The following is a 26,373-nucleotide window of genomic DNA, read 5'->3' on the forward strand; positions in this document are numbered from 1 at the left end:
GCAGGAATGACAGGATGACCTGAAAGTGGTGCGTGTGTGCGCACACAGTCTGCTATTTTTTGAAGCACACACTTGTGCTTGTGGCGCGCTCCTGCGCGCTCCCGCAAGGTGTATGCTGCCACAAGCACGAGTATGTGCTTCGAAGAGCAGGTGAACGACGGCTAAAGGTCTCCTATGTAGTGCATGCGCTCCGTGGGCGAGACCTAAAAACGAGGAGAAATACTTTTATTTCTCCTCATTGGGCCATTCTAAAACCTGCACTTGCATGGCGTTAGTTTTTGGTGGTGCCTCAGATTTTCGGATCCTTGTAAATCTGGGGCAGCGTCAAAAAGCAATGGGTGTTGCGGTGGAATACGCACTGGAACACCCATCACATGCCCCTTTCACACAGAAAACTGCGTGAAAGGGTAACATATTTACAAAGCGGCGTTTATCACAAAAAGTGGCTTAACGCCACTTTGCAACTATGTTGAAGAGCTTTGCGCCATCGGAAATTGTTGAAGTAAAGTTCTGGTGGAACAATCCCCTTGTAAATATGTCCCTCAGTGTCCGGGGCAGGAACCCTTTCAGCCTCAGCAATGAGGCCTGGTACAATCGAGCCCCTGCACGCAGCCCTTGGAAGCTCAGCCTTGGAAGCTCAGTCTCTGCATACAGCCCAGGCACCCTCCCCGACTCTTCCCCGGGCCGTAAACATACACACCTTCTGTACCGAAGCTTGCAACTCCTTTTTTATCCAGGCATGGGACTCTCGCACCCTCTGTGACTATTTGTGGGACTTATGCCCTCTACCTTTACATGCCTCTATATCGATGCCTGCCTCCTATTTTCAGATCGGACACCATTAATTCTCCTCTGTCCAAGGCCCGGGACTCTGACACGCCCTCTGCATCCTGTACAAAGACCTCACAAGTTCTGTGTGAAGGCACTAGACTCGCAGCATCTACCCATGGCTTGAGCACTCATATCCCTTACAAAATACACATTATAACGTGTTGCTCTCCCCCATCCATGTATGAAGCCATCACAACGAGTAAGATGCTGAAAACCTTTATTTCTTGAAACATGCTGACAAGCACAACTGCTGCAGGTAGCCTGGATACATATAGAAGAACCCTGTCCCACACATGCCTTCAGATGATGTCATAGTCGTGTAAATAATGGAAGAATGCAGGTTCGGTGGGAGTGGGTGCAGCAGGCTGGTGTTCGCTCTTGTGGGGCTTAGCTGCTCTCCCCCAGGGTGTGCTTGTCGAACAGGTACTCGCCCATGCCATTCTGGGGCACGCCCAGGCGCTTCAGGTTGGTGATGTAATCTCCAAGTTCTTTGATGGCCTTCACCTGTTCCTCCAGGTACTCTGACTCCAGGAAGTCACAGAGCTGTGAAAAGAGACAAAACCAGGGTATGTGAATAAAGAAACAGAAAGAGGTTGAAAACACATGGCTGAAAGTATGGCAGAGTGATCCGGAAGGAAAAGAGTAGGACTGGTGTTGAAAATCCAATGTAGGAAAGAATTGATTACGGGTAGGGGACGAGTCAGTGAGCTTATAAATAGGTAACAAGCTTCTTTACACAGGGCAGCCCACCAGTACTGTGGATAACCGACCACTGCAATGCCTTTGGTGGGGTGGGGGAGGGAGGGAGCGTGTAAGCCTATGAAGTTTCGTTTTTAAGCGACAATGCTAAAGCTTACATCGCATAGAGTCGCTTGAATTGGCTGGCATTGAAAAAGATGGAGCTTATTAGTGTGCTGGCAACAAAAGACTGGTCTGTCATTGGCCTCACGGCGTGTATTACATAAGACGTTTTCAGGTTGCAACAGATTGAGTGAGGTGACTGGACATTGCTCATCTCCGTGCTGTTATCGCCAACAACAGTCCTGGGATCTAGTCGCCCCCCTCAGAAAGATCAAGGCGATCCGCCCTTACGACGCGCACAAATGGTTCTCTCCTGAGCTTAAAACACTCAAACTCGACCTCAGGCGGTCGGAACGCCATTGGAGACGGAATTATTGTCCCTCTCTGCGCGCCAAATACAAACTACTTCTCACTGAATATAAAAAAGCGATCCTAGTGGCTAAAACCGCATATTTCACTGAGAGAGTAGCCCTCTCGGCCAACAAATCTCGCGAAATCTTTTCTTTGGTTCACAATCTTGCCACCTCTGATCGCTCCACTCCTAGCTTGGTCCCCGCACAGTCCCTCTGTTCCTCACTTAATGACTTTTTTATCGACAAGATAGTGAAGATTAAGGCCAACATCCCTAGCGTGCCTCAACCCTGCCCCACCCGTCCCTCCCCCCCTCCCTCTTCCTCCCTCGCTCTTTTCCCCCCCATCTCCACTGATCTATTTCTAAAACTTTTGGTCAAGGTCAAGTCTGGCTCTCCTGCAGACTGCGCGCCGGCACGCATTCTTAAAACTCTTTTGACCAACTGTCCTGCCCCCCCTCTTGCCCTTCTTAACTCCTCTTTGGCTCTTGGTTCTGTCCCTTCTCTCTTTAAATCCGCTATAGTCCTCCCTATTCTAAAAAAAACTGGTCTGGATCCCTCCCTCCCCTCTAACTTCCGACCCATTTCTCTTCTTCCCTATCTCGGCAAGATCCTTGAAGCCTATGTCACCTCCTGCCTCTCCACTTACATAGAGGAGAACGGCCTCTTTGCATCCCATCAGGCGGGATTTCGCCCGGGCCACTCCACGGAAATGGTGGTCCTCGCAGTTTTGGACGAGCTCAAGGGAAAGTCCGATTCTAACCTCCCCCAAGCTCTGGTCCTCCTCGATCTGTCCGCTGCGTTTGACACGGTTGACCACTCCATTCTTTTCGACCGTGTCAGCGCAGCGGGCATTCGGGGCGCGGCGTTCTCCTGGCTTGCGTCCTTCCTTCGGGATAGGTCCCAGGCAGTTCATCTCCACGGTTTCTCTGCCCCTCCCCGTCCAGTCACTTGTGGTGTTCCCCAAGGTTCCTCTCTGTCCCCCCTTCTTTTCAATCTCTATATCCATCCCCTCATCACCTCTCTCCTTGAGCTGGGGGTCTCTGTGTACAACTACGCAGATGACCTCCAGCTCGTTTTCGATCTTTCTTCTACCCCTGATTCTCTCCCCAAGTTCTGTTCCACCTTAGTTTTTATTTCTGACTGGATGAGCGCCAATCACTTGAAGCTCAATCCAGACAAGACGGAACTTGTCCTCACTGGTGGTCCCTCGAACCCTTGGTCTCCTGCACACTGGCCCCTTTCTTTTGGTCCCCCCTTGTGCCTGCCTCCTCTGTTCGCACCCTTGGTATTAAAGTCAGTCATGACTTATCCATGCACAGTCAGATCAGCTCCGTCGTGTCCTCCTGTTTTCTGTCTCTTCATTTAATTCGGAAAATCTCACGGTTCTTTTCCTCCGATGCACTCAAAACCATAGTCATGGCCCTTGTTACCTCCCGCCTTGACTATGGTAATGGCCTGTACGTGGGCATACCTGCCTACGAATCCCGCCGTTTACAGGCCATTCAAAACCAAGCTGCTCGCCTTATCCTTTCCCTTCCTAAATCTTCTCACATCACCCCGGCTCTCAAGTCCCTTCACTGGCTTCCTGTCCGTTTCAGATCCTTCTTCAAATTGGCCTGCTTAGCTTTTCGAGCTCACTCCCGCTCCGCTCCCTTGTTCATCACTTCCCTCGTCTCCTCTCATGCCCCTAGTCGCACTCTTCATTCCTCCTCTCTTTCTCTTCTGCACATCCCTCGCTTCCGTAAATCCAGAACGGGGGGCACCCGGTTCTCAGTCCTGGCCCCCCAGTTCTGGAACAGTCTTCCTCTCTCCATCCGTTCCATCCCCATCTACACCCATTTCCGCAAAGCCCTCAAAACTTTCCTTTTCTCCCTGGCATTCCCTTCCTAGTCTCCCTGGGTCTCCTCTGTTGAGTTCTGATCAGGTCCCCAGCTCCAGGAAGCCGCTTGGTCGCAGTGCGCTCTATTAAATATTTTATTCATTCATTCATTCATTCATAGTACTGCAGCATTCCTCCACACAAAGGAGAAAAGGCATTTTTCTGGCCTTGGAGTGAACCATTAGGTGGCTCCCTTACAGGTGCACCAGCCGTGGCATTGGTGCAATGGCATATACCATATAAGGCTGTGTCTTCATCGATATTTCATTTTATTATATCGTCAGTATTATACCTATATTTTATTCTGTACATGTTTGTAAACCACACTGATTATATCGTTAGTATTATACCTATATTTTATTCTGTACATATTTTATTCTGTACATGTAAGTGTTATTCATGTATGCACCAATTACTACCTCATATACTTTGGCTGCTCATTAATGTCACTGATGTTTCATGCAACCGGGTAGTAGTGTATGCGTTTGTATTCTGCTCCCGTATACCATTATTGTGCACCCTACATCCGTGCAACTCGCACCCACGGCAACTCTTATCCCTGTTGGCATTAACTACTAATGCATATACTTTGGCTGCCCACTAGTGTCACTTCCATTCCTTGCAACCGGCGATTACTGGGCATTCTCCCACACCTACCTACTTCGTCATCCCAACATGGAGCTCATCGGCAAGCACACATATAGAATCACCTACCCACCCACACTCACCAAAAAAGCCGCCAAACGCTTTAAACACAACTTACTGAGGTCCCACCCTGAAACTCCCTTTGCAGACACCTACTTCTCACCGGTTAATGGTGCCGCAAACATTGATATCATCTTCCACATCACACGCAGAGCTCAATGGAGAAACACGTTCCTCTCTTTACTCACCGTCTCCAACTCCAGGAAATCCACCCATGGCCGAACACTCTCCATCACACCATCCCAACGCTTCCCGGGCAGAACAACGATCACTATCTATAACAACGGGATTGTCCTAATCCAATCCACAGACAGGAACCTGGAACTACTAGACAACCTGTTCCCCACTTTCTTACAGCACATCTCCAATCCGCAGACCCCCACTCATAGCACTCGCAGTCCGATCACCCTTGACCTCACAGCCCCCAACCATAACCATTCTAATCTAGCTCAGTCCCTACATGACACGCACCTCTCCTCTACCCCCGGCACCTCCGTCATCTACCCACCTACTGCAGCCACCTCACACTCCTCAATCACAGACTTAGATCTCTCCCCCACATTCACCAGCCACACCCTCTCCCCCCCCACCAACACCTTGACCTCCATTCATACCACTCCCATTCCTTTCACCCCTGACACCACAGCCCCCTAAGACAACGCCTCTAATCTAGCTCAGCCCCAAAAAGACACGCACCTCTCCTCTACCACCGGCACCTTAGTCACGCACCCATCTACTGTTGCTACCCCACACCCCTCAATCACAGACACAGATCTTTCCCCCACACACACCAACCGTACCCCCTCCCCCCTTTCACCAGCCCACATTCCCATTCTCTTCACCCATGACACCACAACTCCCACCCACAATACGCCTAACCGAATTCAGCACCAGACCGACACGCAAACAGACAAACCCCACCCCTTATCCCCCCATTCTCAGCCCCCGCTTCCACCCATTAACTAACCACACAGAACACGCCTCTATCAACTCAACTCCGCCTCCTCAAAAAAGATCCACACACAATACCACTCCCCCCCCATTCTCACCCCCCACTACCCTTCATGCGCCCCCATCACCACTAACATACGCCCATCCTCCACCATGCACTCGCCGCCCACCACTAATACCCTCTTCCATACCTCCAACCTCCCCCATGGGTCATCCACCCCCAACACTCCAATCCCTACCACCAACACACATCCCACACTTGACTACATTATGGCCTCCCTCCTCCAGCTCAAAGAAGACATTCACATCATCAAACAACTACACTGCACGCATTCCAGTCACTCCTCACCCACCACCCTCCTCAAGCTCCAAGAAGACATTCACATCATCAAACAATTACTCTGCACACACCCCAGACGCCCCTCACCCGCCTTCAACAGCACCACCCTTCCCAACAGGACTTCCACCCGGTCGGTTGACTCTTGCACTCAGCGCCCCCCGCACTGGACTTCAATCCCTGTCCGAAATCGTGAAAACCATCCCCATCGCTCCTGCAACCCACTATCGGACCTCGACACAGTCACCCTCCTCCGCTCCTACGACCCATCTCCCCTTAACAACATACCCACCACCCTCCGCGCCATTCCAACGATTCATCCTAATCCCCTTAGACCCCCCACACTAAACAACAGAATTTCTATCCTTAGTAACCTGAGAAAAGTCCCCCTCTCTCTAGAACACCCTTCCACCCTCGACACACCCCGTCTCAAATGCACCCTCCTCAACTGCAGATCGGCCCCTAGGCACTCCTCTGCAATCGCTGATCTCATCTTAACACTGGACCTTGACCTAATCGTCTTAACTGAAACGTGGCTAACTGAATCTTCTACACCTATAATGGACATACTGGTTCCCCCCAGCTACCACATCACTAGACTAGACAGGGTGGGTCAAAAAGGTGGTGGAATCGCATGTATACACAGGAGTAACCTCTCTGTCCAGAAAGTAACCTCTCCCTCCCTACCCTCCCCAACATCCTTTGAATACATCTGCCTCGATAATATCAGTGAGGGCAAACCGATATGCTCTCTTCACGGCATTTACCACCCACCAGGGGATAACCTTACCTTCTCGCAACAAATCATGGATCTGATCACAACAAATTCAGGGCGACAACTCACACAAATATACCTTGGTGACTTCAACCTCCACTGGAACGATCATAATGACGCGGTGGTAAATAGTCTTAAAAACTTCCTCGATGCCCTTGACCTCTCCCAAATATGCAACAGCCCGACCCACGAGAAAGGCTCTATCATTGACCTCATCATCTCCAAAGAGGACTCTATCCAACTTGAATCTATCCAACCGTGTGACTGGTCAGATCATCATATTGTCACATTCTTCGTCAATGAAAAAGTCAAATTTAACCCAGTTCAATCCTGCAAGCCTAAAGTCTGGAAAAGAGACCTGAAAAAACTCAACCCAAACTCTCTACCCCCCAACAGCTGCAACCTCTTACTGCCCCCTACTGGCGTTACGGATGTCCAATCCTTGACGGATCACTATCTCAACGCTATGACCTCTATAGTTAATGAACCTGCACCTATGCAGCTAAAAAGAGCCTTCACAAAAATGTCCAATCCTTGGTACGACGGGAGTCTCAATGAGGAGAGACGGGCCATGCGAATGGCAGAGCGCACCTGGAGATCAGCCCCCTCCGCACTGCACTTAAAAACGTTGAAGAAAAAGAGAAACGCCTACTTCAGGAAAATAAAACGCTCAAAATCGAATTTCTTCAGCCGTCAACTGGACCAAGCCAAAAATCGTCCGAGAAAGCTGTTTGAGCTAATCAGAACACAATCCAAGGAACAACCCCAACCACTCAGCACTTTGGGCGAAGCACCCTCCTGTGAAGACTTCGCCTCTTTCTTCATCCAAAAAACCGAAACCATAAAAAACGATCTCCTCATTGACGTAACTCTCTACCCCAAAGACCACTGCACAGCACCCACTGAACCAAAAAACAATGCTACATGGTCATCCTTTGTCACCTATTCGGAAGAAGAAATTGGTAGTCTCCTCAGCACTGTGAAACCAGCCAATCACCTCACGGACCCACTTCCTGCCAACGCTGTCAAAGACCTTACCCCGTCGCTCCTCCCACTCTGGACTAAAATTATCAACAGTTCACTTCTACAAGGGACCATCCCCGACCCCCTCAAAGTTGGACAAGTCACACCTCTACTAAAGAAACCCACAGCCGACCCCTCTGATCTAAATAATTACCGTCCCATAACCAATATTCCGACTCTTGCCAAATTGTTGGAAAAATGCGTTCAAATACAATTGACTAAACACATTAATAAGTTTGATCTACTCAATCCTCATCAATCAGGCTTCAGAGCAGATCACAGTACAGAAACTGCTATGACTCACATAATTGACGACGCCCTTCAAATCCTAGATCAAAACGATACCTGCCTCCTCATCCTTCTTGATCTCTCTTCTGCATTCGACACGGTCAAACATGAGAACTTACTCGATCTATTAAACACAAGAATGGGTATATCTGGAACTGTGCTCAATTGGTTAACGTCCTTTCTACACAACAGATCGCAGACTTCAAGAGTAACAATTTGATGTCTTCGCCAATACCTGTATCGCTAGGCGTCCACAAGGATCCTCCCTATCCCCAACTTTGTTTAACCTAGTTATGGAACCTCTCACGACCTTGCTACAAGCATCCAATGTTCACTTCCACATGTACGCCGATGACACCCAACTTTATCTCAAATTACAATCACCCAAAGACATCATGCTCTTGAATTCAACGATCAGAAGCACCCAATCCTGGCTGGCTGCTAATCATCTCAAACTCAATGCTCTTAAAACAGAGTTCCTCTTGATCTCACCTCCCGCGAAGATCACTACCGCTCAAATCTGGCTTAAACACCTAACCGCACTCAATGTTCATCCCACCATCGTGGACTCAGCAAAATCTCTAGGCATAACACTTGACACCAACCTCAACATGCAGGAACACATCAACAAAGCAACTAAGGGTGCAAACTACCAGATCAATACCTTAAGGAAACTCAAACCCTTTCTTCCAGCCAAAGATTTCCAAACTGCGGTACAAGCACTAGTCATCCCGCGAATAGATTACGGCAGCATCGCCCTCTGCGGTCTCCCCCTAACTACTACGGCACCCATAAGAGCTTCTCTAAACGCCGCAGCGAGACTCATCACTGGATCAAAAAAACACTCACACATTTCCCCTGACCTGAAAGCCCTTAATTGGCTGCCTTTTGAAGCCAGAATACATCTGAAAATCGCCTGCTTGACGCACAAGGCTGTTCACCGGAGCTCACCCGGATACCTCGCCCAGAAGCTGACGATTTCTGGTGGCTCCAGAAATACTAGAGGCACAAACAATCTCTTGCTAAAGCCCCAAAGATTCCGCAAGGAAAAAACGTATAAACGCTCCTTCTCAGGAATGGCACCCAGGATCTGGAACTCACTTCCCCCTGAAACCAGGCTCATCTCCTCCACCATACTTTTTAAGAAAGAAGTAAAAGCTATCCTCATGGCTAAATACACCTGAATTATTATTGGGGTTGATATTTACAGACGCTGTACCATTCAGTTCTACTGATCTTTTTGCATTTTTTGTATGACTCATGTTATTGACCTACCGGAGGGTTTACGCTACCACGTATTTGTACTTGTATCATTATTGATGTATCTGTCTGACTATGGTACCTGAATGCTTACGCTACCACGTATTTGTACTTGTATTTGTATTTGTACTTGTATCATTATTGATGTATTTGTCTGACTATGCTCCCGCATGGACCTTCCACACCCCAATTGTTATCTATTCACGGGTTGGTCCTTTCGTCTGTAAAGCGCTCTGATATCTGCAAAGATCTTGTTCGCGCTATATAAAACTTTCAAAATAAATAAAATAAATAAGGCCTTTTGTGTGGTGTCTTACTGGGAGAAAGAACCTGGCAGCAATAAGCAGTAAATGGTTCCTAGACCAAGCTACGAGGAGATGGTGCCTTCTTTCAGGGTCTATCGGGTGACGGGGTCAGAAGAGTAGGGTGGAAGGAAGCTGGACCTGGGAAGTCCTTTGAAGGGTCTTCAGGTCTCCCCACGACAATGCAGTGCTCAGTGGAGGGTAAGGGGGAGAAGTGCATTGCGTCACTCATACACTAACCAAGTCCATAGTCCTAATGAAAAGTGAGCGCATGGACACTTACGTGGGGGTCGACTTTATCCGTGGCCACCTTGTGCAGGTCCAGCAGGGCCTGGTTGACGGTCTTCTCCAGCTGCAGGGCCGCCTGCGTGGCTTCCAGGGTGTTGCTCCACTCGTCACGGTCTGGTTTCTGTAATAGTTTTAGAGTGAGTTAGTTTAGCTTGGTTCCCCACAAGCTGTGACTGTGCTCATAGAAGAAGTGGTGAGGAGGGATTCAGGTGAGAACCAGTTAGGGAAACAGGATTAGCACAAGAGGTGATGGAAGATCCCAAAAAGGCACATACAGAAGACACTCCTGTGACCAGGCAGATCGCTCTGGATCTCTTGGTTCAGGTAGATTCCTTCTATGCAGGTACAAAGTGCAATTGGGATTATATTAGGACAACAAAAGCAAGCAATAAAAAGAATGTACCACACTGAGGATTCAATAGAAGGAAGTCGATTTAACTTTGCAGTAAATTTACTATTTTTGTAGTTGTCAATGTAATGATTACGGTTGGGATATCGGTTAAAATCAGATATAGGTTTAGGATTAACATGAAGATTAAAGTTAGATTTAGGTTCAGCACAAAGGTTTCTGTTAAGGTACAGCATAGAGTTGTACTAGGTCGAGGGTTAGCATCAGGGTAAAGTTAGAATGTGATTAATGGTTAGGTCTAAGGAAAGGAATGACGGAGTTGTAGTCCAAACCATAGAGTATCGAATATCAGTGGCCCTAGTATCGTGACCAAAACATCAAAAACAAAAATATTAAGGTGGTAAGTACTAATAGGTAAGTATATATTTACTATTCTTAACTCCACATCTAGGTACATTGGAGCTATTTCTATCGTCAAGAAAGACTTCCATACAGTTAGCTATAGAAAATATATACATACTTAACTGCCAATATTTTGGTCACAATATTGTGGCCACTCAGTATTTTAGACCCATACCAGATAGCAATGGGTGTATTGCGGAAGCACAGAACTAGGTTTACAGTTGGATGTAATTTGAGAGAATGAGCAATGAATTTTGTATACCAATGCAGTCCTCCTATACACTCACCTTGAGATCCTGCAGCACCACACGTCCCCCTCGCTTGTTCTGGTACTTCATGAACTTCTCGGCATGCTCGCGCTCCTCGTGGCTCTGCTCCTTGAAGTACTTGGCCACGTGGCTCAGGGCCACATCGTCACGGTCAAAGAAGTAGGACTGGAGACAGAAAATAAGAGAGAATGTCAGAAGCCAATCACAGCATCGATTGAGTGAATGGTCACAGGGTGGTAGTCTCAAGGCAGTGTCCTTGAAACCTGGAACACGTCTCATTCCTCAGGGTCAATATCTCCTATTTTTGTTTAACTAAAATAGACTCTTATCGCTCTTCCTATTGGTTCAGTCCATTTGAACTCACAGAACTTATGCCCTTGAAACAATTAAAACAAATGAAAACCAGGAGTGTAAAAGTTGCATCATTGTGAGTTGGAGTCCTATGGGGATCTTTAGTGCATTCACTGTAGCCACCCTTTTTAAGTTTCACGGACAGTCTTTACAAGGGCAGTTTCTTTAGCACTTGCTAGGTTCATAATCTAAGTCTCTGAATAGTATACTGCCCCTAAAGATGAACTAAATTAATGGCTTTGCATTCCGACCCTAATCTGCCCTCTGATCTACTACTGTATTCCCTCTCAGACTTTGTGGAGGGCTTAAAATAATTCTGTTTGGCGTCTCACCGTATATTTCATGCAACTCATTTGCCCCCACAGTTTTGAGCATGGGTTTCAGTTTTTCACAAATTGTAATATATTCTGAAGGTGTAATCATACCACTTCTTTCTGACCCTATCACAGGGAGGGAGGTACAAGCAGACACTGATGGGAGTGCTGGTCCCAATCCATCATGGAGGCGGGGCAGGACGACAGATCTGCTTCCTGCACACCCGGATGCAGTATAAGCACATCAGAGGCCTTTGCTCTCCGACTGTGGCGCAGCAGACACAGAGGCAAGGACCTAGGGCCCTCCATGGCTACATCATCCTCTCTCCATGGACGAAGCACGAAGTACAGGGCTGGCGTGGACTTGCAGAAACATAATTAAGGCAGTGGGGTTGCGGTGGGAGGAGGAGAGAGAAAAGTACAACTAGAACTATAGATTTGAACTGCAATAATGAAGTAACTGCTCCTGCCCAGGGCTGCAGTAATTACTCCACTGGGCCTAGATTATCTCGAGCTTGACCCCCGTGGGAGTTTTCACTACTACCCATCTCTCAAGTTTTTATCCATTTGTCATTGTTGCAAACCCCACTCACCCCTACACGGTCAGAGCAATTATATTTACCAGGTTCATGCGTGCGGCGCTGATCTATTCTAGGCACTCTTCTCAAAGTCAGCCAACAGCAGCACTAAACAGCACTCCTGCCTGTGTCAACACGTCACTTCAGTGCACACATCCCACCAACGTCATTTACACAGGAGCTGCAGGTGGTCAAAGCACCACACAAAGCACCACACCCCCCAAAGCTACATGGCCCCTAGTGTAGAGATACCCGCTGAAGGTGGGTGCCATTCTGGCAGTCTGAGACAGGTGACAGCACCTACCGGCTGCACAAGCGACAGGCGTAGGGCTACACATGCACTGCCTAACAGCTTGCACTCACTATGGAGAAGGACAGAAAGCGCCTGTACTCAGCAAGGACCAGGGCACAAGTTGTGGGTACACGCAGGTGCACGGCATCCACCCACTGTTTTCATAGGGTGGACGCCACCCCCCCTAACAAGAAGTTGAGCTACACAGAAATATGCTGAACTTGTTCCGGTGTAATTTTCAGACACTGGGACACGTCCAGCAGCGCCTGCACGTTGTCTCCTTTCGATTCCCAGCAGCAATGTGCAGGCAGCGGGGGAGCTTTTTTTTCACCTCCAGCTGGGCCGAAGGTAAGGGGCCATCAGGCCTCCTTTTAATTGTATATGCTGACTCAGGCGGCATGGAACCTCACACTTAAATGTACATTTTGCAGTGGGAAACAATGGCACGCAGCTTGCCTTCTCTTCACAGGTACTTAAGAGAGGCATGCTTTTGCCTTTGCTGTGTCCCTATATATTAAATGCAGACACTGTAAGACTGTCGGATGGGTTGGTCTGTCCCAGTATTTACACAAATAATTTAAATAGCACTATTTTATTTCTTTTATAGCGCTATGTCGTGACTCGTGAGGTCATGGTGTCATTTTGCATACTGTCTTACTTGGTCCGTCCCCCCACTTCTTTTTATGGGACTTGTGCCCTGGGCACAATCCTACATATGTTTAGCTGCTGGGGTGGCCGGAAGTGGAGTCTGTTGTAAGGAGCGTTCAGCATGTTAGGTTCCTTGTTACAACACGTGAGATGCTTTCAGAATGTTGTCATTTGAACCAGGACAACTGGATGGGAGGCCTCGACTAAAGGGGTCGCTCGAGGAAGTACATCAAGTAAACTCCATAAGTATATCTCATGTTTCCTGTCATTACTTTGAGGAGAGCAGTAACCGCAACATGGTCCAGACCAAATGGTAGGAAGTGTGTGTGATGTGTATTTAGCCCACACTTTGATGGCACTGGTCCTCACAGTGTTGGTAAACCCTGACAAAACCAGACAAACACGGGGACCAGTCTCCATAGCATGCTTAGGTACTATTGACCGACTGCATAAAAAACACATAAAAGAGCAAATATATTTGCTTTGGTGTGCCGCATAATGAGATGGAGAGGGAACATCCCATCGCCCTAACCCCACCTAGCATTGGTCTTGTGCTACGAACAGATGGGGTGGCTCGTTTGGGGTAATTCACCTCCAGCTGGCTGGGAAGTAGCAACCCTTATGATGTATGCACCCAAATCGTCAGATGTGTCCTTGGCACCTGCAGAGATCTGTTTCCACGCTTTGTGCCCCGATTGTGTTCTTTGTCTTTACACTTTAACACTGGCACAGTAGCGCAGGATATATAATTTCATCATCCTAAACTCAAGGGACGACTCCGCTTTTCATCCTTCCTACTGTTATAAAATGAAAACTTTTGAGCATGGTAATAGAACTACCTATAATTGAAAGTTCCATGAAAGAGAGAAATATCTACACAATGTTAATGCCAAGGGTTCTATTTACTAAGATTCTGCGGTTGCATTGCGCAAGACAACACGAAACATAGGGCCCGATTTATCATACCTTATAAAAGCCTGCAAGCGTAGTGCTACATTGCATTGTATAAGTAGCCACGCAAACTTTAGTAAATGGACCCCAAACATTTTATTACCACTATTCCCATATTAAATCTTTTTGAAGCTGACCTACTTTTAGATTAGGAATGTTGCTACAAGAGCTGCCCATAAACCCATAAGACCTGGGAATGAATGTTTAAACTCAACAGTGGCACATATAGGTATCATTCAAATGTAAATAAGGAATGAAAGTGCTAAAGTAACACACAGCATCTAATGTGATTCTCCAATAGTCAATTTGTAGATCACCATACTAATTTTCTACTAATTGTTATCATTCATGTAGATGAATGTCACAAATCATTTCATATCACATAGTTTCAAATCAAACTGTGTGCACAGTGACGTCAGTGAACAAAGAACCACACAATAACCAATACACACAGCAAATGATACGTGTACGTTTCTTTTAACGAACAAGGTTGAATTTCAAATAAAGTCCATTGGTCCTGTCGGGGCTATATGTTGCCTACGTTTGTTTGTTCTAAAGACTCAGAGAACTGTTCACATGGTTTGATTTGAAACGACAAGATGTGAAATGATTTGTGACAGTAATCTACATGAGTAGTTACAATAAAAATGTGTAAAAAATTAGTGTGGTGTGTTATTTCAGCACTTTCATTCCTTATTTACATTTGAATGATATCTGTAAGTGCCACAGTTGAGCTTAAGATACTTTTAGATTAGGGTAGTTTGTTTTTTGTGTGAACTATCATCACTACAAAAGCATTACAGACCTCTATAACGAAGAACTAGCACTAAAGAAAACATGCTCTGACAAAACCAACAGTTTGAGCTAAAGTACAGTTAAAGCTTTTTAGTGTTGTGATTCACAGTACTGGAAATTAAAGTAATCTACTCAGGGAACTCAGATACTTCTTGATGAAAAGATAAGGCGCAGTGTTATGAAGGTCAGAATCAAGGTGGCTGCAGTCGTGGTGAAGGGCGGCGCCATGAGCAAGAGCAGATGAATGAATGGCATACTAGTAGTAGTTATGCATCATTTTAACAAAATCTGCCTCCCTAAGTAAATTGCTAATGAAAAAAGTAAAACTGTCCCAGCTTACTTATTTGGCCACATACCAAAAACTATAGAGGCTCAATTCATTGATATGGAGCTTGCAGTCTCGAGGTATAATACTGATAAGATGGATCACATAGTTAATCAATCAATCAATCAATCAGGTCATTTGTAAAGCGCACTACTCACCCGTAGGGTCTCAAGGCGCTGGGAGGGGGGGGGTGCCGCTACTGCTCGAACAGCCAGGTCTTGAGCTTCTTCCTGAAGGAGAGGTGGTCTTGGGTCAGGCGCAGATTGGTCGGAAGTGAGTTCCAGGTCTTGGCGGCCAGGTAGGAGAAGGATCTTCCTCCTGTTGTCGCTCTTCGGATTCGGGGGACGGCGGCGAGGGCGTGGTTGGTTGATCTGAGGAGGCGCTTGGGAGTGTAGAAGTTGATCCGGTTGTTGAGGTAGCTCGGGCCTTGGTCGTGTAGGGCTTTGTGCGCGTGGGTGAGGAGCCGGAAGGTGATTCTCTTGTTGACCGGGAGCCAGTGCAGATCTCTCAGGTGTCCGGAGATGTGGCTGCGTCGGGGGACGTCGAGGATGAGTCTCGCCGAGGCGTTCTGGATCCGCTGGAGTCTCTTCTGGAGTTTGGCAGTGGTTCCGGCGTAGAGGGCGTTGCCGTAGTCCAGTCGGCTGGTGACGAGGGCTTGGGTGACCGTCTTCCTCGTCTCGGTGGGGATCCACCGGAAGATCTTACGTAGCATGCGCAGGATGTTGAAGCATGACGAGGAGACGGCGTTGACTTGTCTGGTCATGGAGAGGGAGGAGTCCAGGATGAAGCCCAGGTTGCGTGCGTGGTCCGTCGGTTTGGGTGCGGTGCCCAGGGCGGGGGGCCACCAGGAGTCGTCCCAGGCGGAGGGCGTGGAGCCCAGGATGAGGACCTCCGTCTTGTCTGAGTTCAGTTTCAGGCGGCTGGTCGTCATCCATTCGGCTACGTCTCTCATCCCTTCGTGTAGGTTGGCTCTGGCGGTGGCGGGGTCGTTGGTCAGGGAGAGGATCAGCTGGGTGTCGTCGGCGTAGGAGATGATGTTCAGGTTGTGTTGGCGTGCGATGGCCGCGAGGGGGCTCATGTAGACGTTGAAGAGGGTTGGGCTCAGCGAGGATCCTTGGGGTACGCCGCAGATGACTTTGGTGGCCTCTGACTTGTACGGTGGTAGGCGGACTCTTTGTGTTCTTCCGTCGAGGAAGGAGGTGATCCATTCCAGTGCCTTCTCCTGGATTCCGATGTTGCTGAGGCGCTGTACTAGGGTGCGGTGGCAGACAGTGTCGAAAGCCGCGGAGAGGTCCAGGAGGATGAGGGCCGCTGTTTCTCCGTTGTCCATCAGAGTTCGAAGGTCGTCGGTGGCGGCGATGAGGGCGGTCTCGGTGCTGTGGTTCGCTCGGAAGCCGGACTGTGAGGGGTCGAGGGATCCATTCGTCTCGAGGAAGGCGGCCAGCTGTTTGTTGACGGTCTTCTCGATGACTTTGGCCGGGAACGGGAGGAGCGAGATGGGACGGTAGTTCTTGAGGTCGGTGGGGTCTGCTGTGGGCTTCTTGAGGAGAGCGCTGAGTTCGGCGTGCTTCCAGCTCTCAGGGAAGGTGGCGGAGTCGAAGGAGGTGTTGATGATGTCCCGCAGGTGGGGTGCGAGGACAGCGTCGGCCTTGTTGAAGACGTGGTGAGGGCAGGGGTCAGTCGGAGATCCGGAGTGGATGGAGTTCATGGTGCGGATGGTGTCTTCGGTGCTGATCGGGGTCCAGGTGCGGAGGGTGGTGGGTGGTGGCGTTGTTGCGGTTGTGGCTTGCGTTGGTTGGTTGTTGAAGCTGTTGTGTATGTCCGTGATCTTGTTGTGGAAGTAGGACGCGAGGGAGTTGCAGAGGTCTTGCGACGGTGTGATGTCGTTGTTTCCGGCGTTGGGGTTGGAGAGCTCTTTCACGATGTTGAAGAGTTCCTTGCAGTTGTGTGCGTTGTTGTCCAGCCGGTCCTTGTATGCATTTTTCTTGGTGGCGCGGATCAGTTGGTGGTGTTTCCGGGTGGCGAGCTTGAGGGTGGTCATGTTGTCCGTCGTTGGTTCCCTTCTCCAGGCTTTCTCGAGGGCTCGACAGTTCTTCTTGGAGCACTTGAGTTCGTCGGTGAACCATGGTGTTTTTCTGCTGCAGGATCTGCTGGGCGGGGTCCTTAGGGGGGCGAGTTCGTCCGCGCAGTTGCTGATCCACTTCGTGAGGTTGTCGGCGGCCTGGCTGGGGTTCGCTGAGTTGGCGGGAGGGTGCTGGCTCAGGGAGGCGGTGAGCTGGTCGGCTGTGATCTTGTTCCAGCTTCTTCGAGCAACCTGTTGCTGGAGGTGGTGGATCGTCGTTCTTCTGAAGGTGAAGTGGACGCAGCTGTGGTCCGTCCAGTGGAGTCCTGTTGCGTGGCTGAAGGTGACGTCTTTGCTGGATGAGAAGACGGCGTCGAGTGTGTGTCCGGCGAGGTGGGTGGGGGTGGTCACCAGTTGCTTGAGTCCGAGGTTGTCGAGGTTGTCGAGCAGGGTGGTGGTGTTGCGGTCGTTGTTGTTCTCCAGGTGGAAGTTGAGGTCCCCCAGGAGGATGTAGTCGGCGGAGGGGAGAGCGTGCGGGCTGACGAAGTCGGCGATGTCCTCGCTGAATCGTGTGCGCGGTCCCGGGGGTCGGTAGATCAGGGTGCCTCTGAGGGTGGTCTTCGGGTTGGTGTGGATCTGGAAGTGCAGGTGTTCAGCGGTGGTGAGGGTGTCGTCGGTGTTGGTCGTGATGCGGATGGTGTCTCTGTGGATGATGGCGATGCCTCCTCCGGTCTGGTTGTCGCGGTCCCTCCGGGTGATCTTGTAGCCCTCTGGGATGGCGATGGCGATGTCTGGGGCTGAGGAGGCGTTCATCCAGGTCTCGGTGATGAAGGCAACGTCGGGGGCGGTGGTGTCGAGCAGGTTCCAGAGTTCTACGGCGTGTCTGTGGACGGAGCGGGTGTTGAGCAGGATACACTTGAGGTGGGTGCTGCTGGAGTTCGGCTTGTCGGGTGCAGGGAAGGTCCGGATGCAGGTGAACTTGCAGGCGAGGCAGCTGAAGGGTCCGTGGGTGTGCTTCGGGGCGGCTCGGTGACATCCTGGGATGTGGCCGGTGTTGAGTGCGGTGAGGTCGGCGGCGCTGTAGGTTCGTCGGGTCGGCTTCCGTCGGTGGGGGCCAGGGGTCCTGGCGCTGGTTAATGCACTTGCTAGGAGAGCTATGTGTAATCACTTGAATTATCATGAAATTTCTTAGAGGATAAATTTGCCTGCCCCACAGTAATGCATGTATTACCTAAGTCCCCGATACTGGGTTAATACATTTGTTGTAGAAATCTTTGTGTAACCGGCAAATCAAAGTTACAGTCATACTAACAAAATCATACTGCATTATGAACCAGCTTCCAACAGCTTCAGGACACAGCCCCCACACTTAGAGCACTTCGCAGGCTCCCCATAGAGAAAACAGCACTGTTCAAACTCCTTTGCCTCACCTATAAATCAAGGTCAAGATTAGGCCCAAAATATCACCAGGATAGACCTACCCCATAACTCCCTGACAGCAATCTAGGGTCAATTCAATTCAATTCAACTTAATTCGGTTTCAGAAAATTAAAACCATAAAAGTTAACACTACATAAAAGTTACCATAAGATCGACACAATTCATCACAGTTAAAATAAATTTCCCAGCAAACAAAAAAAAGTCTGAGATAAAGTGCAGTATACAGGTAGTTTGCATTAGATGCACATTTGGGCTCAACCCTGGATCAGCAGATAGAGCCAATAGATCTGGCCAAGCCCATAAACAGGGGGATTTTTGGGTGGGAGGACTGCCTGCCACTCTTAAAAGAAGTGATGGCAAAGTAATGCCATCTAATACCTTAATCCCCAACACACACGGGAAACATATGCAAGTTACAACACAGCAGATTCAGTGTGTGTTAATAAATGTACGATCAGTAGGGAAACATAAATCGAGGATCTGATTCAAAACACCACGCCTGACATTCTCTTTTTAGGTCTCGCCCTGGAATTCGCATCCAAAGGATGCGTCCAGGGTCGGAGACTTATAGCGAGCTGACACGGGGGAATGACGGACAAAAATCTGTCACGCGCTTCTCCCCGGCTGGATTGAGCTGCTTGCACGCGCACCAACATTCACGCATGCGCACATCACAGGCACACGCATACACAGCACTCACGCATGCGCACATACACACGCGCTGCTTACTTTCACTTTGCAACCCCCCCACCAGTCATCGGATTTTTTTACACACGCACGCATGCATGCATACATACACACACACAGACACACGCGCACGCACAGACACACGCGCACGCACAGGCACACACGCACACACAGGCACACAGACAGACACACACGCGCGCGCGCGCACATGTCCCCTCCCCCCCCCTCACACCCCACTCACCGAGTTCTTTTAGTGTGTCCCTCTCTCCTTCCCTCTCTCCTTCGGCAGGCAGCGGCAGGCAGCGGGTCATCCTAGTAGCAGGCGGGGCTCTCCACGAGCACAGGAGCCCCGCTAGCTGACACGCAAATCTTCCGGCAATCTTCCGGCTCACGGGCACAGGAGCGCGGGGTAGGCTCCCGTCTGCTTCCTGTCTTTTTGCGGCCCCGCCCCCGTCCCAACACAGGTTGCCTGGCTTCCTGTTCGAGCCGGGCTGCGGCGGTGAGTTTTTGCATGTTCTACAACTTTAAATTGTATGTCTATATAGTCAATTAAAATGATAAATAAGTCCACAAAGCTAAGTAGTCACATATATAGGCTTCTAATGTATAAACGGTCTTGACTTGTTTATGCCATGATGCGATGCCCACTCATAGGTCGCCACCCAGCTGGATGAGACAGCGTAACCGCCATTGGCTGAAGAAAACTGTAAAACGCAAGGCGATTGGTTACTATGGTTCAGCTGATGTTTTGGAAGTTAGACTTAAAGCTCGTACAGCCCTTCCTTCTGCAGAGCGCTACTACTGGCTGGTGTGGCGCTAAGTAAAAGAAACTGCAGTAAAACACCTCGCAGCGCCGCGGTTAGACATGTAAGCGGTGGTGTGATATCCAAATCTTATTTGTTTGCCACTAGATGATCGTGAGGAAATCTCCTTCTCTTATTCTGCCTCCCTTTTCCTCCGGCCACAACCGGTGTCACGTGGATGCAGACTGAAACCTAGTACCCGTAGCATCATAAGTGTATGCTTAAGGCTTGGGAACCGGAAGGCAGATTGGGGTGGACTCCGGGGCCGGCCACCTCGGGGAGAGGATGGAGCCGCTGCAGAGGAATGGCTACCAGGGGCACGGCCGGTACGTGCTGGCAGTGGACGTGGGCAGCACCGTCCTCAAATGTCACGTCTACGACAAGGCGGCGGCGGTCAGGGGAGCCGGCAGCAAGAAGGTGACTGTGGGGAAAGAAAGGAGGTTGTGGGAGAGAAGGAGGGGTGTGTCGGCTGGGAGTGCATGAAAAGACCCGGGCTGTAATAAACAGACAGTGGGACAATGCAGGCTTGCAAGAAGAGGCAGAGAAGGGAATGCAAGAGCGGAGGTTATGCAGAGCTGTCAAGTTTCCTAAGTCTATGCTTCAGTGGGTCACCCGGCCCAAGTTTTTCCTTTGCTTTTTGGGACTTAGAATAGTTCTTTTTATGGAGGGGTAAACCGGACTGCAAGTAGTGGGTCACCCGGCCCAAGTTTTTCCTTTGCTTTTTGGGACTTAAAATAGTTCTTTTTATGGAGGGGTAAACCGGACTGCAAGTCCCAGCATGCAAAGGAAATCCTTGAATTGATGACTTACTCACGACCATGGGGAACTCAAGAACTCTGTCTGTGATACATTTCAACTCACCCTCATTTTGGGGGGTGTCCCACACACCTTAGACTCATCTTCACCTTCCAAACGAGCAATGCCTTCCTTGGACTTCAACAGGGTCACAGAGGAACCTCCTCGCCTTCCAAAAATGCTTCAATTGAGTTCAATAGGCTCCCCCTCAAAGGACCCCCAATTTACACACACTTAGGATACGCAAAAGCTTAGGGGTGCGGTGCTTTGCCTAAGAATGGTCTGAGACAGAAGCATGTGGGAACGGGCTGCATAAGAGAATGCTTTGTAATGCATTAAAGAGACGAGTGCAGTGCAGAATATCCACTGTAGCACTTGCTCAGTGTGCCATGCAGTGTCCTCGAGAGAGAGAAAACTAAATAAATACAAATATATATTTTATATATTTATATATATATATATAATCAAGTAGTCAGTGCTATGTAGGTTCTGCAGCTGTTGGAACATTGAGGCATAACGCATACTCCGTGCACTATGATTACTGATAACTGAAGTGTAAAAGTGCACTGGTCCTTTATCACGTAGCAGTGTGAAGTGCAATTGCTGAACTTGGCACACAGCTCAAAAGGTGGTAGATACATAATTAGGTTATGGAGACGTGGCATGCCTATGGTATTTTTTAAACGAGCAATCTTTCTCTATGCATTTTCTGGTGATTTGTGTCATGAATTATGTGGCAAGTGATACATTATGTGGCAAGCGATGAATTATGTGGCAAGTGATACATTATGTGGCAAGCGATGAATTATGTGGCAAGTGATAAATTATTTTGCTAGTGATAAATTATGTGGCAAGTGATAAATTATGTGTCATGAATTATGTGGCAAGTGATACATTATGTGGCAAGCGATGAATTATGTGGCAAGTGATACATTATGTGGCAAGCGATGAATTATGTGGCAAGTGATACATTATGTGGCAAGTGATAAATTATGTGTCATGAATTATGTGGCAAGTGATAAATTATGTGGCAAGCGATGAATTATGTGGCAAGTGATACATTATTTGGCAAGTGATGAATTATGTGGAGGGGAGGGGCTATAATCATGCAGAAGACGCCATTTTGCTGCTGCATAAGTCATAGGTGGGCTGCATCATTATATGTCAATATGCAACATATTTTATATGTCCCTTTTTATAAAAACAAAACATAACTACTGCAAAAAAAATTCTTTTATGCAAACAAATTTAAATACTGAATAAATAATTTTAACAACAAATACTTTATATGTAGCTTTTTATGTACATAAGAAAACTATAGCATAAAGCAAAAAACATTGCCATTTACAATAATAATAGCTCAAACTTAAATAATGCGAGACCTATTGCATTGCAAATGCTTGTTAACTGAGACCTGGACCGATCATGCTTCTGGCCCTGACTGGAACATGGCATTACCACAGGGATATGCTGTGATGTTCCAGGACAGAGAAGTCAACAAAGGAGGGGGGCTAGCAATTGTATATCGTGATTATATAAAATTGCATATTGAAGCTGTGACAGACCTACCAGCAGAGGCACTTTATTTCTCTATAAAAGTACACAACCTTTGGAAGCTCCCGGGACTTCTTATTTATTGTCCACCGGGGCCCAGAGCTGCTTTTTCACAAGCTTTGATGACACATATGGAATCTTGCATTGACTCTGATTCCATGATAATTCTCGGTGACTTCAACTGTCCTCTTGAACTAGCCAATAATACTGATACTGGAAGACTACTAGATAATATGGAAGCTTTCGGTTTTGACCAACTGGTTATGGAACCCACCCATCAGATGGGCAACACACTGGATGGCATTTTCTATAATAGTGTAGATATCAATGTGACCAAGGTTAGTGCCATCCCTTGGTCAGATCACAAAGCAGTCTATTTTAAGTTTAATACTTCTTTGCCTGGGCGTCATACGCAGAATGTTGCAGTGAAATCAAAAATCAGATGCTGGAATAGGGTCCAAACAAATGATTTAGAATCTGCGCTGGGTCAACCACTGAGTTGGGCAGGTGAGACCAATGACAGGGCAGTAGGAGCCTTTAATCAGTGGCTTCTGTCAGCAGCAGATATTGTGGCCCCAAAATAATTGGTGATGGCCAGGAGGCTCAAGCCCTCGGCACCATGGTACACCCCAGAGCTGAAGGGCTTGAAAGTCAGCTGCAGGAGAGCGGAACGACTCTGGAGGCAAAACTACAATAAGGACAGTAAATTGATATATAATATGGCCCTTATACAGTATAAGGAGGCAATCACCAGGACAAAAAAGCTGTTTTACATACATAAGATAGAGAAAGCTGGTAATTCTGCCAAAGAATTGTTTAAGACGATTACACTTTTATCTAAACCTCAGCAAGCTGATAAGTTTCAGCCGAACCAAGATATGTGTAACAACCTGGCCACATACTTTCAAAATAAAGTCCACCTTATCTATGATGACCTCTTGAAGAGTCGTATAGACACAGATAACGAATTACAAACTGAGGTAGAACCAGTTCATTCCAGCCTAGTTAGCTTCCCTGCAGCCACAAACGAGGAGATTTCTGACATACTAGTTTTGATAAAATCAGGTTCCCTCATTGACCCCTGTCCCCCAACAATTATGCATTTAGCGGCTAGAAAAATCGGAAGTCAATTAACACCTCTGATTAATCAGGTGCTAGAGTCTGGGAAATACCCCACTGCTTGGAAGAAAGCGATAATTAGACCTATTCTGAAGAAATCCACCTTGGACCCTTCAGGACTTAAAAACTATCGCCCAATAGCGGGCCTTCCCATAGCATTTAAAGTTCTGGAGAACGCATTGAACAAGACTCTAACAGAGTACCTTGATACTAAAAATCTGCTGGATTCGACCCAACACGGTTTCAGATCTCATCATTCTACAGAAACTGCCCTTACGGTAGCAACTGAGGAGATCAGGAATACTGTCGACAGAGGGGGCAAAGCGATTCCCCTTTTTTATAGATCTGTCGGCAGCTTTCGACACCGTTAATCATTCGGTGTTAGTCCAACGGCTACAGGACATTGGCATTGGGGGTTCAGCCTTGGCTCTCCTTGCATCATTCCTTGAAGGAAGAGAACAAAGACTGCATTGGGAGGGATTGCAATAAGATGACTTTGGTCTCCCTTGTGGCGTTCCTCAAGGATCAGCACTCTCACAGACGCTTTTTATTATCTATGTCACCCCCATTGCCTAGACTTGTCAGGAAGCACGGTTTCGCTATGGTATCCTATGCAGATGATTCTCAGTTAATCAGCTCGCTGGCTAAACAATCTGAGGACACTGCTGCTAGGTTCCATGGGTGCCTTTTGGAGATTCTGACCTGGATGAACCATAGCTTCCTAAAAATCAATACAGATAAGACGGAAGTCAGGGAATTTGGACATGGATAATCCCTGTGGAACTCCTCATGGTGGCCAACAAGTGCAGGGGAATGCCCTAAGCCGGTGCCTAAAGTTAGAAATCTGGGGGTGATTTTTGACAGTCAGCTCAATTGTTCAGCTCATGTAAACAGCCTTACATCCTCCTGCTTCTTCCTTATAAACACGCTGAGAAAAATCTTCCCTTTAATTTGCCAGGGTCTGCAAAAGACAGTGGTAGTGGGTCTTTTGCTTTCTAAGTTGGACTACTGTAATGTGCTGCTTTTGGGAATTGATAAAGCCCAGAGGAACAAATTACAGTCCTTGCAAAATGCAGCTGCTAGGCTGCTGTTAAACATTCCCAAAGGCAGTTTAATTTCTAAGGGAATCAGAGCTCTCCACTGGCTCCCCTTACAGCAAAGGGTGGAATTCAAGGCTTTATGTATTGTTCATAAAGTGTATTATGGGGAGGGGCCAAGGAGATGCAGAGACTATTTAGGCCTTATATCCCTGCCAGGACATTAAGGTCTAGCAATGCCTGCCTCATGCAAGTAGACAACATTAGGAGAGTGAGATGGGGTGGAAGAACATTTTCCCACCGTACAGCTAAGCTGTGGAACAAACTGCCAACTGCCATGCGACTGCAGCCTAACCATCTATCTTTTAGGAAGGATCTAAAAACCTGGCTGTTCTCACCAATATAGCCTGGTAACCACGTGATATTCCTCCCACTTACACTAGCGCCAAGACGCTGTCGCATTTGCGCGCTTTATAAATGTATATCCTATCCTATCCTACCAACAATCATGATTCGTGCGTTAAACCCCCCAACAAAATTGATAGCTGTATGTATTTTAAAAGTGGACTTAAACTATGACCCTTATTAATGTTTAATCAAGACAAGCCCTAGACTTCACCGCAGATTTCAAGTAGCCAAGAACAAAAAAAAGACAATTTTCGTTCAACAGTTGAAAGTACAGGAGAGCTGGGCGAGCATGTTTAAAATTCATCCTATTTAAAATCGGCACAATAAAAAACTTCCGGGGAACCTCATAAAATTTAGAAAATAGTTCAAAGTATCCTGTGGAGACTCTCTGTCGCAGCCACAGGGTGCTAACATCTGCCTTCTATTGCTCCCCCTTGGTATGGCAAGCAGGAGGTGAAAGAGATCCAGGCGAAACCTGGTCAATAACATTTTTTCATAAATAGTTAATAACCCCAGGAGGTAAGGCACAGCTAGTGATGTTGTCTTTAGCAATAGAAATTTACGGACACTTGGTTTGCATATTTCCAGCTCTTCTTTCTCCAGTTTCCTTAAACTGCCAAAGGACTCCCTTGTTATCTCCACATCCTGTTTGGGGATTGCTTCAGGATTGGTATACAGTTCAACTCGTCCTAACCTTTCAAAGCTACGCTTGATGTATCTGAGCGCATGATCAAGGGTCATGCACACTTTAAGGATCGACTGGCTCAATGAGAATCCCTCGCTCAACCAGGTTTGTAACCAGAAAATGTGCCAAGATGTCACTTAAATAAGGCACCCCTATTACCTCGTGTACCACCAAGTTAGATAGTCCACGGGGAACACCCAATAAACACTTCAGAAAGCTGTTCTCAATTACATGGAGATCATCTGTGGTAACATGCGCCCATATTTCACTTCCATAGGAGGCTATCGCTACACTCTTAGCTTGATGAATCTTCATCAGTGCTGCTATGGGTCTGTTTCCCAGCTTAGATGCAAAGTTAAAAATGGCCGCATTCACCCGCACCAGGTCCCCCTTCTTTCTTTGTTTGAGTGGGCCCCATTTCATATGGTCGTCCAACACAACCCCCAAATATGAAAAGACGTCTGTACTGGGTACCTTGGCCAAACCTACCCTGAATTGGAACAATTTTTTTTAGCATTTCCCCACTTGCATGATATAAGACTTTGAGTTATTAATGGATAAGTCCCGATCTGCCATAAAGGCGGAAAAGGCATCAACTAGGGTTTGTAACCCCCTAGCGGTCCTAGATATAAGTACTACATCATCCTCATAGAATAATATGGGGGGTCCACATCAGCCTACATGCAGGAAGTCGACCCCTGTTGCTAGAAGGGCTT

At 47.9% G+C, this 26,373-nt stretch overlaps 1 protein-coding gene across 2 annotated transcripts in view; it reads right to left on the bottom strand.

Moving 5' to 3' along the window:
- Positions 1–1,031: 1,031 nt before the first annotated feature.
- LOC144770543 (ferritin heavy chain B-like) overlaps positions 1,032–26,373 on the bottom strand; it is a 52,949-nt gene continuing 27,607 nt past the window's right edge. The window contains exons 2-4 of one of the 2 annotated variants that reach the window (XM_078655145.1): positions 10,832–10,978; positions 9,789–9,914; positions 1,032–1,374 (exon numbers count right to left, since the gene is read on the bottom strand). In XM_078655145.1, coding sequence (XP_078511271.1) covers positions 1,219–1,374; positions 9,789–9,914; positions 10,832–10,978 — 429 coding nt within the window. In that variant the 3' untranslated portion in view covers positions 1,032–1,218. The remainder of the gene's footprint in view (positions 1,375–9,788; positions 9,915–10,831; positions 10,979–26,373) is intronic. The other variant, XM_078655146.1, reaches the window with a different exon arrangement.

The sequence above is a fragment of the Lissotriton helveticus genome, chromosome 7 (genome assembly GCF_964261635.1).
Source record: "Lissotriton helveticus chromosome 7, aLisHel1.1, whole genome shotgun sequence".
In the NCBI taxonomy this organism is placed as follows: domain Eukaryota; kingdom Metazoa; phylum Chordata; class Amphibia; order Caudata; family Salamandridae; genus Lissotriton; species Lissotriton helveticus.